Raw genomic sequence first — 14,161 nt, forward strand, 5'->3', positions numbered from 1 at the left:
TGGAACAATAAGAACATGTATATACACATGAATAAGTAATGATGGTGTTCATATAAAGGATAATAAAAAAAAACATCAGATTTGGCAGATTTGGTAGCTAAAACATGGAGAGTATATGGTAACTGGCATGACAATATATGTAATAGAGAATTCAATAATACTTTATGTCAGGTATTAATATACAGCACCAAATAATTACAAGCAAGTAAAACATAAGCATCATTAGTATATGTGTAAAGAAAGATTAAAAAAGGGTAAAACAAAACAAGAACAGCAGGAGATGTTAACACTTACAGAATATAGGTAAATATTTCTTTGTATCTTTTTAACAATAACATGCTTTTTTGCATTTTAGCGTTTTATATAAGTTAAATGTAACGTTAAATAACAGCTTGCTCTGTTTTTGCGCTATTACGTCAGAAGTGGCAGCCAATCACGGCTGAGCAGTAGGCTGGGCCTTAGAAAGGCTCTGTGCCACTGTTTGGCTGCCTGCTTACAAAGATTAGCCTCAGGGAAAATAAAGCGTAAAATTACCCTAATATTAAATTCACCGCAGACGGATTGTAGTGTTGTGTAACACCGAGTAATGTTAGGGAAGTAAATAAAAAGGATCTAAGCCGCGTACTCAGTACGGTTATGCGGTCTGAGCAGGCAGCACCCAGGCGCCCTCCAGCATTTGTTTACTAACGGTGTGTACACAACAGTACAGAGGGGCTTTAATTATTTTGTTTTTTATTCGAGAGTGTCTTTTCCCTCGTATTTACGAGGAAACTTTATCGCAGCTGTAAAATGGTTCGGCTCATGCGGTTCACCACTGCAGGCTCCACGAAGTTTTGGGCGGACTCCTGGAGGAGAGCGAGCTGTGTGTTCAGCACGAACACCGCAGCTGTTAGGGTGAGACTTTTTCTGTAGTTTTGGAAGTGACCATCTTTCCAGGTTAGCTTTGCCTGCGCTCTGTCTTGATTTTGAGGGCCACACTAAACCTTTACCTTACAAAACGCACATTTAATTGTCAATGCAAACATTTATAGTTATGTTTATTGTTTTGTTCTATTTAGAACTATGAGTTAAATGGTTCTTTGAATGGTGAAATGGTTGATGGAAATTGTGTTGTATATGGTTCTATATAGAACCTTTTTGAAAATGGTTCTATACAGCACCAAAAAAGATTTTTCTATTGTTACAAGCAATAGAAGAACCTTTTTGGTCTCACTGAAAGATCCGTTAGGCATACTGTTGGGACATAAGTTTGTTGATTCTTGACAGCAGAGGCTTTTTTCTGGCACCCCTCCAAACAGCTTTACTTTCATGTGGGTAGAATCTTATTGAAGTCTGGGAGATGTTCTGACCCCAAGACCTAACTAATTTCTGCAGTTCCCCAGCTGTGATTCTTGGAGATTCTTTTACCGCTTGAACTGCCCCTTTCCACTGTGCGTGGGGTCAGTATAGACATACATCCTCTTTCTGGCAGATTCTTAACATCTCCAGCCGCTTGAAACTTTTTAATTATTGCCTTGATGGTGGACATTGGCATTGTAAACTTTTTAACGCTTTTCTTGTAGCCATTTCCTGATTTGTGCAGCTCAACAACCTTTTCTCGTACATCGTTTCTGAGATCTCTGGTCTTTCTCATAGTAATGGATGACTAAGGGAATTTGGCCTGTGTTTTATCTCGTATAGATACACCAGTGAAACATGGTTGACCATTTAAGTATTCCTAATAGCTCAGGTAAACTTTAAAACATAAAATATGAATGGGAATGTACTTCACTCATGAGAATCCGTAGGGGTGCCAACAATTGTGGCACACATAAATTTGAGGAAAATATTTATTTCATGATAAGATTTTTGTACTGCAAATAAAGCTTTGATTTTTGTTAATATTTTGAATGAAAGATCAAAAGGATAAGCAAATGTTTGTTATATACTTTGAGTCTGTTAGATCTGTACTTTCAAAGTGACATTGACTGGTCAGATTAACATTAAAAACAGAGAAAAAATCAGGCAACTTACTTTTATTCTTCCCTTGATCTTTAGGAAATTTGGATAATGCAAACTGATTATGTGAATTTCAGATATTTCTTAGAAATGAATGTGTTTAGGTAACAAGGTTGAATTGAGGGCACAACCACAGTGCCCATTTTTCATAACCTGTAATGGATGATGAATGTAGGGTGTTCCAAGCATGAGATGTAAAATAGATTCACAAATTAATGCAAAAATAATAGGATTTCTGAAGTATCTAAATTGTTACATTTTAATGTAAAGTGTAGTTATACTGATGGTTTCTGTAGATAGGTATTAATGTTTTAGCTTATTTATCTGATACAGGCATAAGGGTTGTTGTGAAGGACACTTTACCCATGTACAAAACCAAAATCTTTTACGTGCATATTTTAACGTGGACTATCATTGGGACACATGGCACCCCATTTGTGGAATCACTCATAAACAAATGAGCAACATGTTGTTTGTCCATTAATGCTTTGCTCCTGAGAGTTGCTGATGTTTAACAGCAAACATAAACATTAATATTTTTCCTCTCATGTCTTCACAGAATGTTTCTCTGCACCGAATTAAATTAAGATTGGGATCAAGTGAAACATTGCCGTCACATTTACGTGCCTTCTCAAGCAAACCACCTAAAGGTATTTTTCATAGCACATATATTGTCTGTTAAACCCACTTACAAGAAACAGTAGGAAATATGGAACCACTATAATTGTATTTAATGCATTTCTTCATTCAGGTTCACCAAATTCATTGTAATTCTTTTTAAGACTTGTTTTTAAAAGTTCTTTACATTTACTCAGGATTTGAGAAGTTCTTTCCAAAGAGTGCAGGCGCCCCTGGTGTTAATAGGTCAGCTGCTGAACGCAGGGGTAAGACTGTCTAACTACGACTGTGAGACTTTTAGTCAGTTATGAGTTTTGCAACATCCTGCCACTCTTTTATTAAATATTATTGCTCTTGTTTTATTATGTGAACTTCTGCATGGTTTAGTGAAATCAAATCAGCCAGAGGCCCAGGGAACGAGAGGTGGAGCGAGTGGAGGAGGAAGAGGTGGAGGTGGTAAAAAGGAAGATGACACTCGGTGGTCCCGCATCCTTAAAGTAAGTTTCCCTCTTTTAATTACTGTAGCCTACTTAGTAAGTAGTATTTTCCTTTAAAAAATAAAGTAATGGAAAATTGAAATCACAGTAATGGACCAATGCTGATAAGTAGACATTTCATAAAGTGTGAAAATTGGGACTAGGTCCACCCGGATTTGCTTTACAGAGCTCAATTGTATATGATTAAGAATGCAGTAAAATAAATAAAATTCACCCATTTTACCACAATAACCCACTGTCACCTGAACATTCTGCTCTTCTGGCTTACAATAAATACATAATCAAATATTGGTTTGAACTTAGTCAAATCTAAACTTTATAAATCAGTAAATGAACTAAGAGTCTCTGTTTAACTAAATCAGTTACTATTTTGAGTGATTAAATTTGGCAGCCAGTGTAGGCACAATCTTGTTTTTAGACATTTGTTACAGCAAACAGCTTTGTAATACATAAACCCCAACCCCCTACCCCTGCTTTTTGATTATGTAATAGGGAGACTTCCCATGGGATGAGAAGGACTTCCGGAATGTCATCATTGCAGGAGCTGGAATGCTGTCAGTGTTCCTTTATTTGCACTTCAGAGACACAGGAAGAGAGATATCTTGGAAGGATTTTGTTAATTATTACCTTGCCAAAGGGCTGGTAAGAAACACTTACTTAACACTTTTACTTAAGGTTAAAACTTTGACATTATGATTTAGAGAAGTTAACTCACTTAATTTCATGCAGTAAATGGTGAACAGTAAATTGGAGATATTCATACACACACAGTCACCTTGCACCAACCCAATTCTGAAAAAGTTGGGACTGCATGTGGAAAGCAAATAAAAACAGAAAGCAATGATTTGTAAATCCACTTTGACCTATATTCAAAGAAAAGCAGTAGAAAGTCCAAATGTTGAAACTTTTATCTTATCAACTTCATTTTTTCTTGTAAATATAAACTCATTCTAAAATTGAATCCTACAACATGTTCCAAAAAAAGTTGGGACAGTGTGAATTGAAGACTGGGAACATAGTTCAATGTTTAGAAAACGTTTTGAAAGAAGTGATGTAATCATGCTTGGGTATAAAAAGAGCACACAGGAAAGGCCTTGTTCTTTTTGAACCAGGAAGGGTTGAGGTTCTCCACTTTGCCAAAAATCAGCAAGAAGTAAATCTGTGTGAACATAAAATTCTGTAATGAGCTTTTGCAAGGATTTTTGAAATTCACCCTCTACAGTGCATAATATTATTAAAAGGTGCTGGAATCTGGAAAAATCTTTGCATGGCCAAAACCCACAACTGACTGCCCATGACCTTTGATCTCTCAGACGACACTGCATTAAAAACCAGCATTTTCCTATGATGAACATTACCACATGGACTCTTACACTGTTTGTTGCTGCATCCACAAATGCAAGTTAAGACTGTACAAAGTGAGGGGGATGGGGGGGTTGGTGGGTAACTTGTACATCTGTGGAAGCACCATTAATAGTGAAAGATATATACACGTTTTGAAGCAACATCTACTGCCTTTTAGACGCTGTCTTTTTCAGGGACGTCCGTGCTTACTTCAATATGGCAACAGAAATATTATGAAAAAGAAATATTATGCACATGTTACAACAGCATGGCTCCATAATCAGAGTGCGAGTGATAGACTGGTCTAGATTGGCGGCACATTATGAAGTGCAAAATACAGCAAGGAAGGCCACTTACATGTTTGCAGCTGAAGACTTGTATAAATGAAGAGTGGCAAAAATTCTGCTTTCAAAACTGGATCCAATTGTGTCTTCAGTCCCCAAAGTGTTATTAAAAGGAAAGGTGATGTACCACAGCAGTAAACAAGCTCCTGTCCCAACTTTTTTTGGAATGTGTTGCAGGCATCAAGTTGGAAATTAACATATATTGGCAAAAAAGTTCATAATGTAAAACATCAAATATTGTGTTTTTATACTGTTTTCAATTTAATACAGGTCAAACAGAATTTACTAATCACTGCTTTCTGTTTTTATTAACATTTCACATACTGTCCCAACTTTTTTGGAATTAGGATTGTATAACCAGATCAAATGTACTCTTTTTTTGAAAACCACTGTGATCAGAATAGGTTTTCTGCAACATTTGTGCTAATTTGGTATGATTATGATGTAAACATCCTTTTTGTTTTACAGGTTGAACGCCTTGAAGTGGTTAACAAACAATATGTAAAAGTGCTTCCTGCTCCAGGGGTGAACACATCAGAAGTGGTGAGTAATCTGTAAGAAAAAAAAAGTTTTATCATACAGTGGTGAAAAGCAGGTAAGAAAGTGACACATAAAATGATAATGTTTCACTAACAACTGTGGCTAAATAGCAAATAGCACCATCTTGCTTTCAGTTTCTAGCGAAAACATGTACATGTAATTTTTTGTGATTGGTTTCTTACTGTTTTTAAGTCACACAAATTAAACTTCAGTACTATTCAGAATGCACCTTTTGGTTTCAGCCTTTGTTGTACTTTTCTGTGCAGAATTATGTTTGGTTCAACATTGGCACTGTTGATACATTTGAAAGGAATTTAGAGCAAGCAGAACGTGAACTGGGTTTAGAGGATCCACATAAACTTCCGGTGGTATACAGCACTGAGAGTGATGGGTGAGTACATCAGGGTTAATAGTATGAACTGCTTATTAGGGATATGCCAACTGTGGGCTGATACATATTTTTCATGTATTTATTTGCCAGTGCTGATACAAATGATGATGCATAAATATTTATGAAATGTAGAGATTCCAATAGACTCCTTCTACATGGATTAGTGTTACAGAGGAATATAAAATATATTTCTATATGGTTACAAATGCTGTAAAATGAATGAAATGCAGACATTTTAGCATAGTATCCCAGCAGTGTAAATTTACTTGATAGACTTGGTCATTCCTTACAGATTCCCTATTACAAATGCACAAATAAATGAATGAATAAAGCATATTTGCTAACATTTCTGCTTCAACTACACTTCAACAGGTCATTCCTAATGAACATGCTCCCCACTGTTCTGCTGGTTGGTTTCCTGCTCTTCACTCTGAGACGAGGACCAACAGCAGGAGGGAGCGGAGGCAGGAGAGCAAACAACCCCTTAAGCATGACTGAGTCCACAGCTAAAATAATCAAAAACAAGATCAATGTTAGGTTCAGGGATGTTGCTGGGTGTGAGGAGGCCAAGGTGGAGGTCTTGGAGTTTGTTAACTTCTTGAAGAACCCAAAACAGTACCAGGACCTTGGAGCCAAAATCCCAAAGGTAATGTTTGATGATGGATTTTGTTTTGGTGTATTGGATGCTTTCTCAAACTGTCCAAGAACCAGTTCCATAAGAGAACTGACTCATGGAACCTAATTTACATCATGAAGTGCCTAAAAGCCAGTGCATGAATCAAGCGTATAATGATTTAATCAGTGAGAATTTGTCATCAGTTTTCTCCTTTTCTCTAGTTGTTTGTGACTGTGTTGTTTGGCAATTGTCTTTCAGGGTGCAGTGTTGTCAGGCCCACCTGGCACTGGAAAGACTCTGTTGGCAAAAGCTACTGCCGGAGAGGCTGGGGTTCCATTCATTACAGTTAATGGCTCTGAGTTTCTGGAGATGTTTGTTGGTGTTGGGGCAGCGCGGGTGAGAACTGCACTTAGAGCACAAGAGATTACATCAGAGTGTTGCTTAGATCAGTTGTTCTCTTGCTTGGAGGTTGTAAGGAAGATTTATCACTGGCCTTTCAAGGGTACCACTGTTCTTATAACAGTAAAAAAGCTTTAGATTATCACTGTTTTGTTTCATATGTCAGATGTTTTGGAATAAGTAATTTGCAAGCCTCTAAGTAATTTTAAGTAATTCACTTACTTTCTTTGGCATCTTTTCAATTTCGCTTGTCTTTTAAATGTTGCAGGTGAGGGACATGTTTGCCATGGCCAGAAAGCATGCTCCTTGTATTCTGTTCATTGATGAAATTGATGCCGTGGGCAAGAAGAGAAGCGGAGGGCACTTTGGTGGGCAGAGTGAGCAGGAGAACACGCTCAACCAGCTGCTGGTGGAGATGGATGGTAAGTTTGTGCTGGTGGAGATTTTGTCTGTAACTTTAGGCTCATTGTCTGTTTCTAGTTGTGTTACTGTGTAGAATAGCCATCAATTTTGTGTATCTAGTATTCAAACTATTCTAAAATTCCTTATCAACATTTGCCAATTTGAGAGTGCTTTTGTTGTATTCTTCACCTTCAGGCTTCAACAGCAGCACTAATGTGGTGGTGCTGGCAGCCACCAACCGTGTGGATGTGTTAGATCCGGCACTTTTGAGACCTGGAAGGTTTGACAGGCAGATCTACATAGGTATGGCTTATATTTTACCTTCTTACTGTTCTAATTATTTTTCCAGATTTGTTTATTTTGAAGGCACGATTATTAATTTTTAGCCATCCAGAATTCCTGTGCTGCCTGTTTGAGTAAGCCTGGCAAAAGGCTTGCATCCCAGTACACTCACACTCACTGAACTGAGGAGCAGTTCAGTGCAGCTGTGTTATGTCAGCAGCTTTCACTGTTAGGTGGGAATGCTACAGTGGTTGAAATGGTTTATCTCTTACTGTAGAGAGCTTTGCTCCCACTTTAGTACAACTTACACAATGGAACATTCCTGTTTGGGACACGGAAAATGGAGGGGGAGTGTGTGAGAGAATAGAGGAAGAGTTTTAAGAGTTGAAATACAGCTACTATTTTTAGAGCCCTTGTGTAAACACTGGAACTGTTATCAGATTTAAAGCAAATGGTTCTCATCATCCAGGTGGTATAGAGTGCCCTCCCTTCTTTTTTCCTCTTCACTATTTTTCATTTTCCTCCTTCTTTACCTGTTTGTCAAAAATAGGGCCTCCTGATATTAAAGGGAGGGCGTCCATCTTTAAAGTGCACTTACGGCCACTGAAGCTGGATTCCAGCTTGACCTCAGATGCCTTGGCCAGAAAACTGGCAGCTCTCACACCTGGCTTCACTGGTGAGACAAAGCTTTTATTTTCTTATAATTTTCCCACGGTTATAAGACTGGCAATGAACACATTTTCCTCTTTGTTCAAATCCACCGCCAGCACTCTGTAATGTGATGTAACGAAACATTTATTAGCCAAACAAGGTACTGGATGAAAACTACAAATATTACTGGGCTTCCATGAGGAGAGGTACTGAAAGGTGAACACATTGACAAAAATTAAATCAGTGCTTAGAGTTAAGTAGGCTTTTAATGTAGTTTTCTAATGTTATACTTACGTACAATTTTCTCTCTTTTGCACAGAACTGCAGTTGCTCTCATATAATAGAAACATACTGAAATGAAAGTATGAATATATTAAATAGGTTCTCTTTATCTCTTTGATGAATCTTCATGAACTAATACTTCTATTTCATCTTTTTCATTAGTTTTGTTGATGATTCATATGCTGTTCAAATACTGCTGAATTACACTGACAACTCGCACTTCCTTTATTCAAGAACAACACAGACAGGTTCTCAGACTCATATCACTTGAATTCTCAGATGACTGAACTGAGATGAGAAGAGCTATGTAGGCGTTATTCATCAATGTTGTAATAAAGCCTCATATATCAAAAATGGTAACTTTACAGGAGAAAAGAAAGGTGTTCTTAACTTTAAATGGATATTAATGTTAAGATTTTACTCTAAGAAAGTTGGGCCATTTGTCATTAAATGTTCACACAATGTCAATGAGTAGCTGGCATTTTCAAATAATGTTACAAAAAAAAAATAATAATGATGTAAATGTTGTCCTGCAGGTGCTGATATTGCCAATGTGTGCAACGAAGCAGCGCTCATTGCAGCACGTCGCCTCAGTCCAGCCGTGTCCTCCATGCACTTTGAGCAGGCCGTTGAGAGGGTGATTGGAGGCCTGGAAAAGAAGACCCAGGTGCTGCAACCTGCTGAGAAAACCACTGTAGCATACCATGAGGCTGGCCATGCTGTGGTGGGCTGGTTTCTGGAGCATGCCGACCCACTACTAAAGGTACATGTGGTCTAAAAGCACTGCGTATTTGTCTTTTCGTTTGTCCGCAGATAAATTATTTGGAACAGAGTTAGTGGTAATCAGCTTGTGTCAATAGGTCAAGTCTTGTTTAAATAGCATTGCATAAGAAGAGGATAAGACTTGTAAGGAATAGATTTTTTGTATTTATTTTGGGTGATTACATTAATCTCATTCATTTACAGTTCAATGTGAACCCATTTCACAATCTTTTCTTAGTGAGAGGTATGAACCCCATGAACAGATAAATGTTTGTGAGCGTGTTAAAAGAGTATTGAAAGAGAACTTGGGAAATTACTTGTCTTCTGTTAATGTAAGTGAATTTTCATCATATCTTCATCAGTATAATAATGATTTTGCATTCAGACTGAAAACAAAAACCCCCTTTTGAAACTGTAATCTGTACAAAACACTATAAATGCCCTCCAGAAATAGCCCATGTAGATCATATAACCCATTTAGCATATTTTAAACTGGGTAAATTCCATAATCTGATTTGAGAAGGCTTTCTCAGAATTTTTGCCCCTAATGGGACAGATTTCAGTTTCTCTTTACTTGAAGGTTTTTCTTGGTTTTGGTTGCAATTGTGTGGGTCTATCCTTAAGTGTTCATTTGTACTAAATTGTAATAGCAGTTGATTGTAGTAATCATGTAATGTGTTATTGTATTCACCACAGCAATATAAATATCTCTTCAGGACTGTTTATATTCATGCAGATACTGTCTTTTATAGTTTTGACAGTGGTTTATACTTAAAGTGTTTTCCTTTTTGCTCCTATTTATATACTCATTTGATCATATTTTGTACATGTGGCTCAATATTTCTTTTCTTTGTTTAATGCTTCAGGTGTCCATCATTCCTCGAGGAAAAGGACTAGGCTACGCTCAGTATCTTTCTAAGGAGCAGTACTTGTTCACCCGAGAACAGCTGTTTGACCGGATGTGTATGATGTTGGGAGGGCGCGTAGCAGAGCAGGTGTTTTTCGGCAGAATCACCACAGGTGCACAGGATGACCTTAGAAAGGTCACACAGTCTGCTTATGCTCAGGTTGGAGTCTGTTTTGTTAATTTTGGTTTCTAAATCAGTTTGAATGTATAGGTGAGTAGTTCAGTTCCAAAAAGTAAAAATCCTCCCCAGGAATTTGTTTAGCCTGGACACCTCTACTGGTGGATTCAGCTCAGTAGAGAAGTCAGGCAGTTAGAACAAAATCCTGGGTAAGGTTTTTACTCTCTGGAACTGAATTACCCACCTCTGCTTGAATTCTAGTTTTCTCGCATTAAACATCTTTCTGTCTGTTATGCCACAGATAGTACAGTTTGGAATGAGTGACGTGGTGGGCCAGATGGCATTTGATCTCCCTCGGCAGGGTGAGCTGGTGTCAGAGAAGCCATACAGTGAGGCCACTGCTCAGCTCATAGATCAGGAAGTGCGCTCTCTCATCAGCAAGGCCTTTGAGAGGACCCATCAACTCATCACAGAGAATAGAGAACTGGTGGAGCAGGTAAGAACGTCATAGCAGATGATGACTAGCACACCTCAGTGCCCAAGTGTGACCATGCATATGTTTACATTATCTGTTATATAGTATGGCATTTGGGTGTGATGACAAATAAATCTAGATGCAGACCATTTCCCATAATTGTTTAGAATTTAATAAACAGATCAACATTAAATAGCTCAAAATTAAAAAAAAATAAAATTTGTCACAGCTTCCACTTTCTAGCTTTTTCTCCAGATGTAAAAATCTTCATTCTCTCCATGTTAATTAGTAGACTCTCTAAGGTGGGCTTTATGTGGTGAGACTTTCACACAACTAGTTGCATGTTATGAGTATCGTGCAATGTAATTTTCGTGCATCTTAACAGTTATATGAAGCCACTAAAATCAAAAAAACTGCATGCGACACATTTGGATACTACAATAGTACATTGTATCATAGTCTGATACATTGTATCATTCTTGCTATATAACCTCATCTGTGTGGTGTTATTTACATCATTTCTTTCTTATTTATGTAATTGTTCCAGCTGTCACTGACATCCTCTCTGTATCCATATATCTCTGTCTTTTATCTGTCTGTTTAGGATTCTTTACTATCTATTTTCTTGTCAATTGATCTGGTGAAATAAATCATTTGATTGGTGTCATTTGACATCGCCATGTGGTTCATGGAACGCAAACTTGTTCCATGAAATTGAGACAGTTGCAACTGTTGCAACTGAGTTTCAAGTCAATCACAGGATGCTTTACATCACGCAAGTCAAGCACAGTTATATATAGGTTTCAGGCAACTAAAATTGCATGAAACTTGAATCGTGTAAAGCCAGCCAAAGCCTCACGTTCCTCCTGAAAGTCTGCACTGTGACATCGACAACATGTGGCTGTAAAGCCCAAGAGCCTTTGGGGGTGCTAGGTTTATCTACAGTAGTAGATTACAAGCATTATTTAGCTCAGTGACAAAGTGAATTAATAAACATATGCATTTAAGCTCGCACCTGAATATCTTCTTCTCTGCCATGTTGGTCATACCCTTGTAAACAAACCCCTCCACTCTGATTGGTCCTAGCTTGTATCTCAGGGAATTTTGCATAAGAGACCACTACTAAGAATGCAGCAATGCAGTCCTCAAAGGCTGCACAAAGAACACATAGAGGGCGCTTGTAGAAGGCAATTTTAATGCCAAAATGGGACACCTAGCAGGCTTTCACAGGTTAGCAAAAGAGCCAAATGTAATATTTGCAGCTGGTCTTAACTGATCTCTGCTTGTTGTAGCTGGTGGCCATTTTTGATTCAAGGTGACTGTGGGACCCCATTCATGATGCCACAATGAGCAGTTGTCATCCAGGGTTGTCACTCTTTACAAAGACCAGTTGAACCAAAACAAATTATTCACTGGAGCATTAAAACATTTGAACCTCTGAAACTTTGCTGTGCACCTCATTTCTTAGATTTTTTTAGCAGCTCTGTGTTAACCTATCTGTTTTTAGAATACCTTAGCACAGTATTCAATAAAAACACTTCAATGAATGACTAAGTGTAATACCCTCATGCATCTCTCAGGTGGGAAAACGTCTTCTGGAGAAGGAGGTTCTTGAGAAAGCTGACATGATGGAACTGTTAGGCCCAAGGCCCTTTGAAGAGAAATCTACCTATGAGGAGTTTGTGGAGGGGACTGGTAGTTTTGAAGAAGACACCAGCTTGCCAGAGGGCCTCAAAGACTGGAACCAGAGCAAGGGTGGTTCCTCACAGCAGCAGAAACACGCGGTGTACCTGTAGACTTGAGCTCAGTTCTAGCTGGGTCAGCAGAGGAAAGGAGGATTGAGAGTTGAGATGGAGAAGGACTCTGGCTACAGACACATTGTTTGTAATTTGTGAGTAATCATGTAGGAGGAGTGACGGGACTCCTCTATTGACCGGACATGTGCAATTGTTCATTTTCGTATGTGTTCATGGCATGTTGCTTTGATTTTTCTTGTTTAAGGGAAACTCAGAAAAGTAAAAAATCTGTTACTGAAAGCTTTGATTCTGGGATGCAATAAACCTCAAACTGTTGTCAGTTCCATAAGGGCAGTAAACAACTTAACTCACTTTTTTATAGATGCAAAGATTTGAATATTTAATCTGGAATTTAAGTGCCTTCACCGGAGAAGTAATTATAAACGTTGGACTAGTTTGCATGTAACAAATACATTTCAGTGTTGACTCTGTTACTCTGGTGCTTGGCTCAATGACTTTATTGCATTCCAGGCAGTAGGTGCTATTTTCCCTTTGAAGTGTGGTGGCAAATGAGACAAGTTTGAGTTGACAAAGTTGTATTGACTGTACATTGTATTTTGTCCTCTGCCGGAAAGTTTAAAGCACTGTAATGGAATTGTCTCGTCTGTTTTGGACATGAAAGTTATGATACAGCTATAACTTGATGAGTATTTGTAAGTAGCAAGGTCAATGAACTGACTGTGTATTATATGAATGCACTTTGTAATGCTTTTAAATGTTTCTGGTTAAAGTTGTTTAAGGTTCTGTTTCTAGTCAGGTCATGATCAGAGTGAAGGAAGTGCTGATGACCTGATGAGTTGTTGTAAATGATTGTATGTGTCGTGTATTTTTATGGTACATTTTATTTTATTCTTTTATTTTCTGATTATTTCTTTTTGGTATATTTTGGCTATTACTTTATCAAGTTAGTTTATTAGAGAAAATGGGGCTTCTTCTCATCTTCATTGAAAGGGATGCAGTATTTTTGAGAAGCAGAGTTTTGAACGCTTTGCTTTTTCTTTTGTTGTAGAAAGATCTGTTATGCTGTGTTATGCTCTGCATACAAATTCAGTCTTCACAGAGTGCCTACTAAGAGTGTGTCTCTAGTCCTCTATATACTCAATGTGGCTCCTCCCATTTTAGGAGGTAAATACCGCCCTGATCCAATAGACTTGGAAGTAGATCCTGGATTTCCTGCATGTGTCAGGTCTTTCTCTCAGGAATCTTCAAGTATATCTACCTCACTGAGGCACTCTGTCTATCTGTCTCTTTCTTTAATCTTGGACTGACAGTTTTTACAAATATTCCATTTCATGCTGATTTCCTCAAATCCTCTGATCCAGCTGCTGAAGCTTTTCCTGTTATTTTAGGACATTGCAATTGTGGGAATGTTTTATGTCAGAAAATCATGTAAAAAGACACTTCTGATGTAAGAACTGGCTTCTTAAGATTTAACTGGACTTTGCAGGCTGTTATGCCTTTGTGGCTTTGTGCAGGGTGTTCTACTGTCTGAAATGTGAAAATGCAATGCATTAAAACAATGTAACTTGACTATTAAAACATGTAAACATGAAGTTCAGATCATATGCTTTGGTGTTCACACAAAAAGACTTCTCTGAATATTTGGAAAACTGGTTCATGGCCTATAATCAGTGTGAGAGGCTGATAATGGGAACACTGTGACCTAAATATGTATCTGTGCACATCCTTATGTCATTGTATACTGTAAAGTGTGTGGCTCTTGTCAGGTAGAGGTTCTT

The 14,161-nt window shown here is 37.9% G+C and overlaps 1 protein-coding gene across 1 annotated transcript; it reads left to right on the forward strand.

Moving 5' to 3' along the window:
* The first annotated feature begins 463 nt into the window (after positions 1-463).
* On the forward strand, positions 464-13,980 carry LOC118817713 (AFG3-like protein 1). The gene is made up of 16 exons (XM_036584585.1): positions 464-894; positions 2,558-2,648; positions 2,814-2,882; positions 3,004-3,113; positions 3,606-3,755; positions 5,270-5,344; positions 5,608-5,732; positions 6,105-6,378; positions 6,607-6,744; positions 7,016-7,169; positions 7,345-7,452; positions 7,982-8,107; positions 8,901-9,127; positions 9,993-10,193; positions 10,453-10,647; positions 12,207-13,980. Exons 1-16 carry the CDS (start codon positions 790-792, stop codon positions 12,420-12,422), a joined length of 2,364 nt encoding a protein of 787 aa, XP_036440478.1. The 5' UTR covers positions 464-789; the 3' UTR covers positions 12,423-13,980.
* Positions 13,981-14,161: the final 181 nt, after the last annotated feature.

Source organism: Colossoma macropomum, unplaced genomic scaffold (assembly GCF_904425465.1).
Source record: "Colossoma macropomum unplaced genomic scaffold, Colossoma_macropomum, whole genome shotgun sequence".
NCBI lineage: Eukaryota > Metazoa > Chordata > Actinopteri > Characiformes > Serrasalmidae > Colossoma > Colossoma macropomum.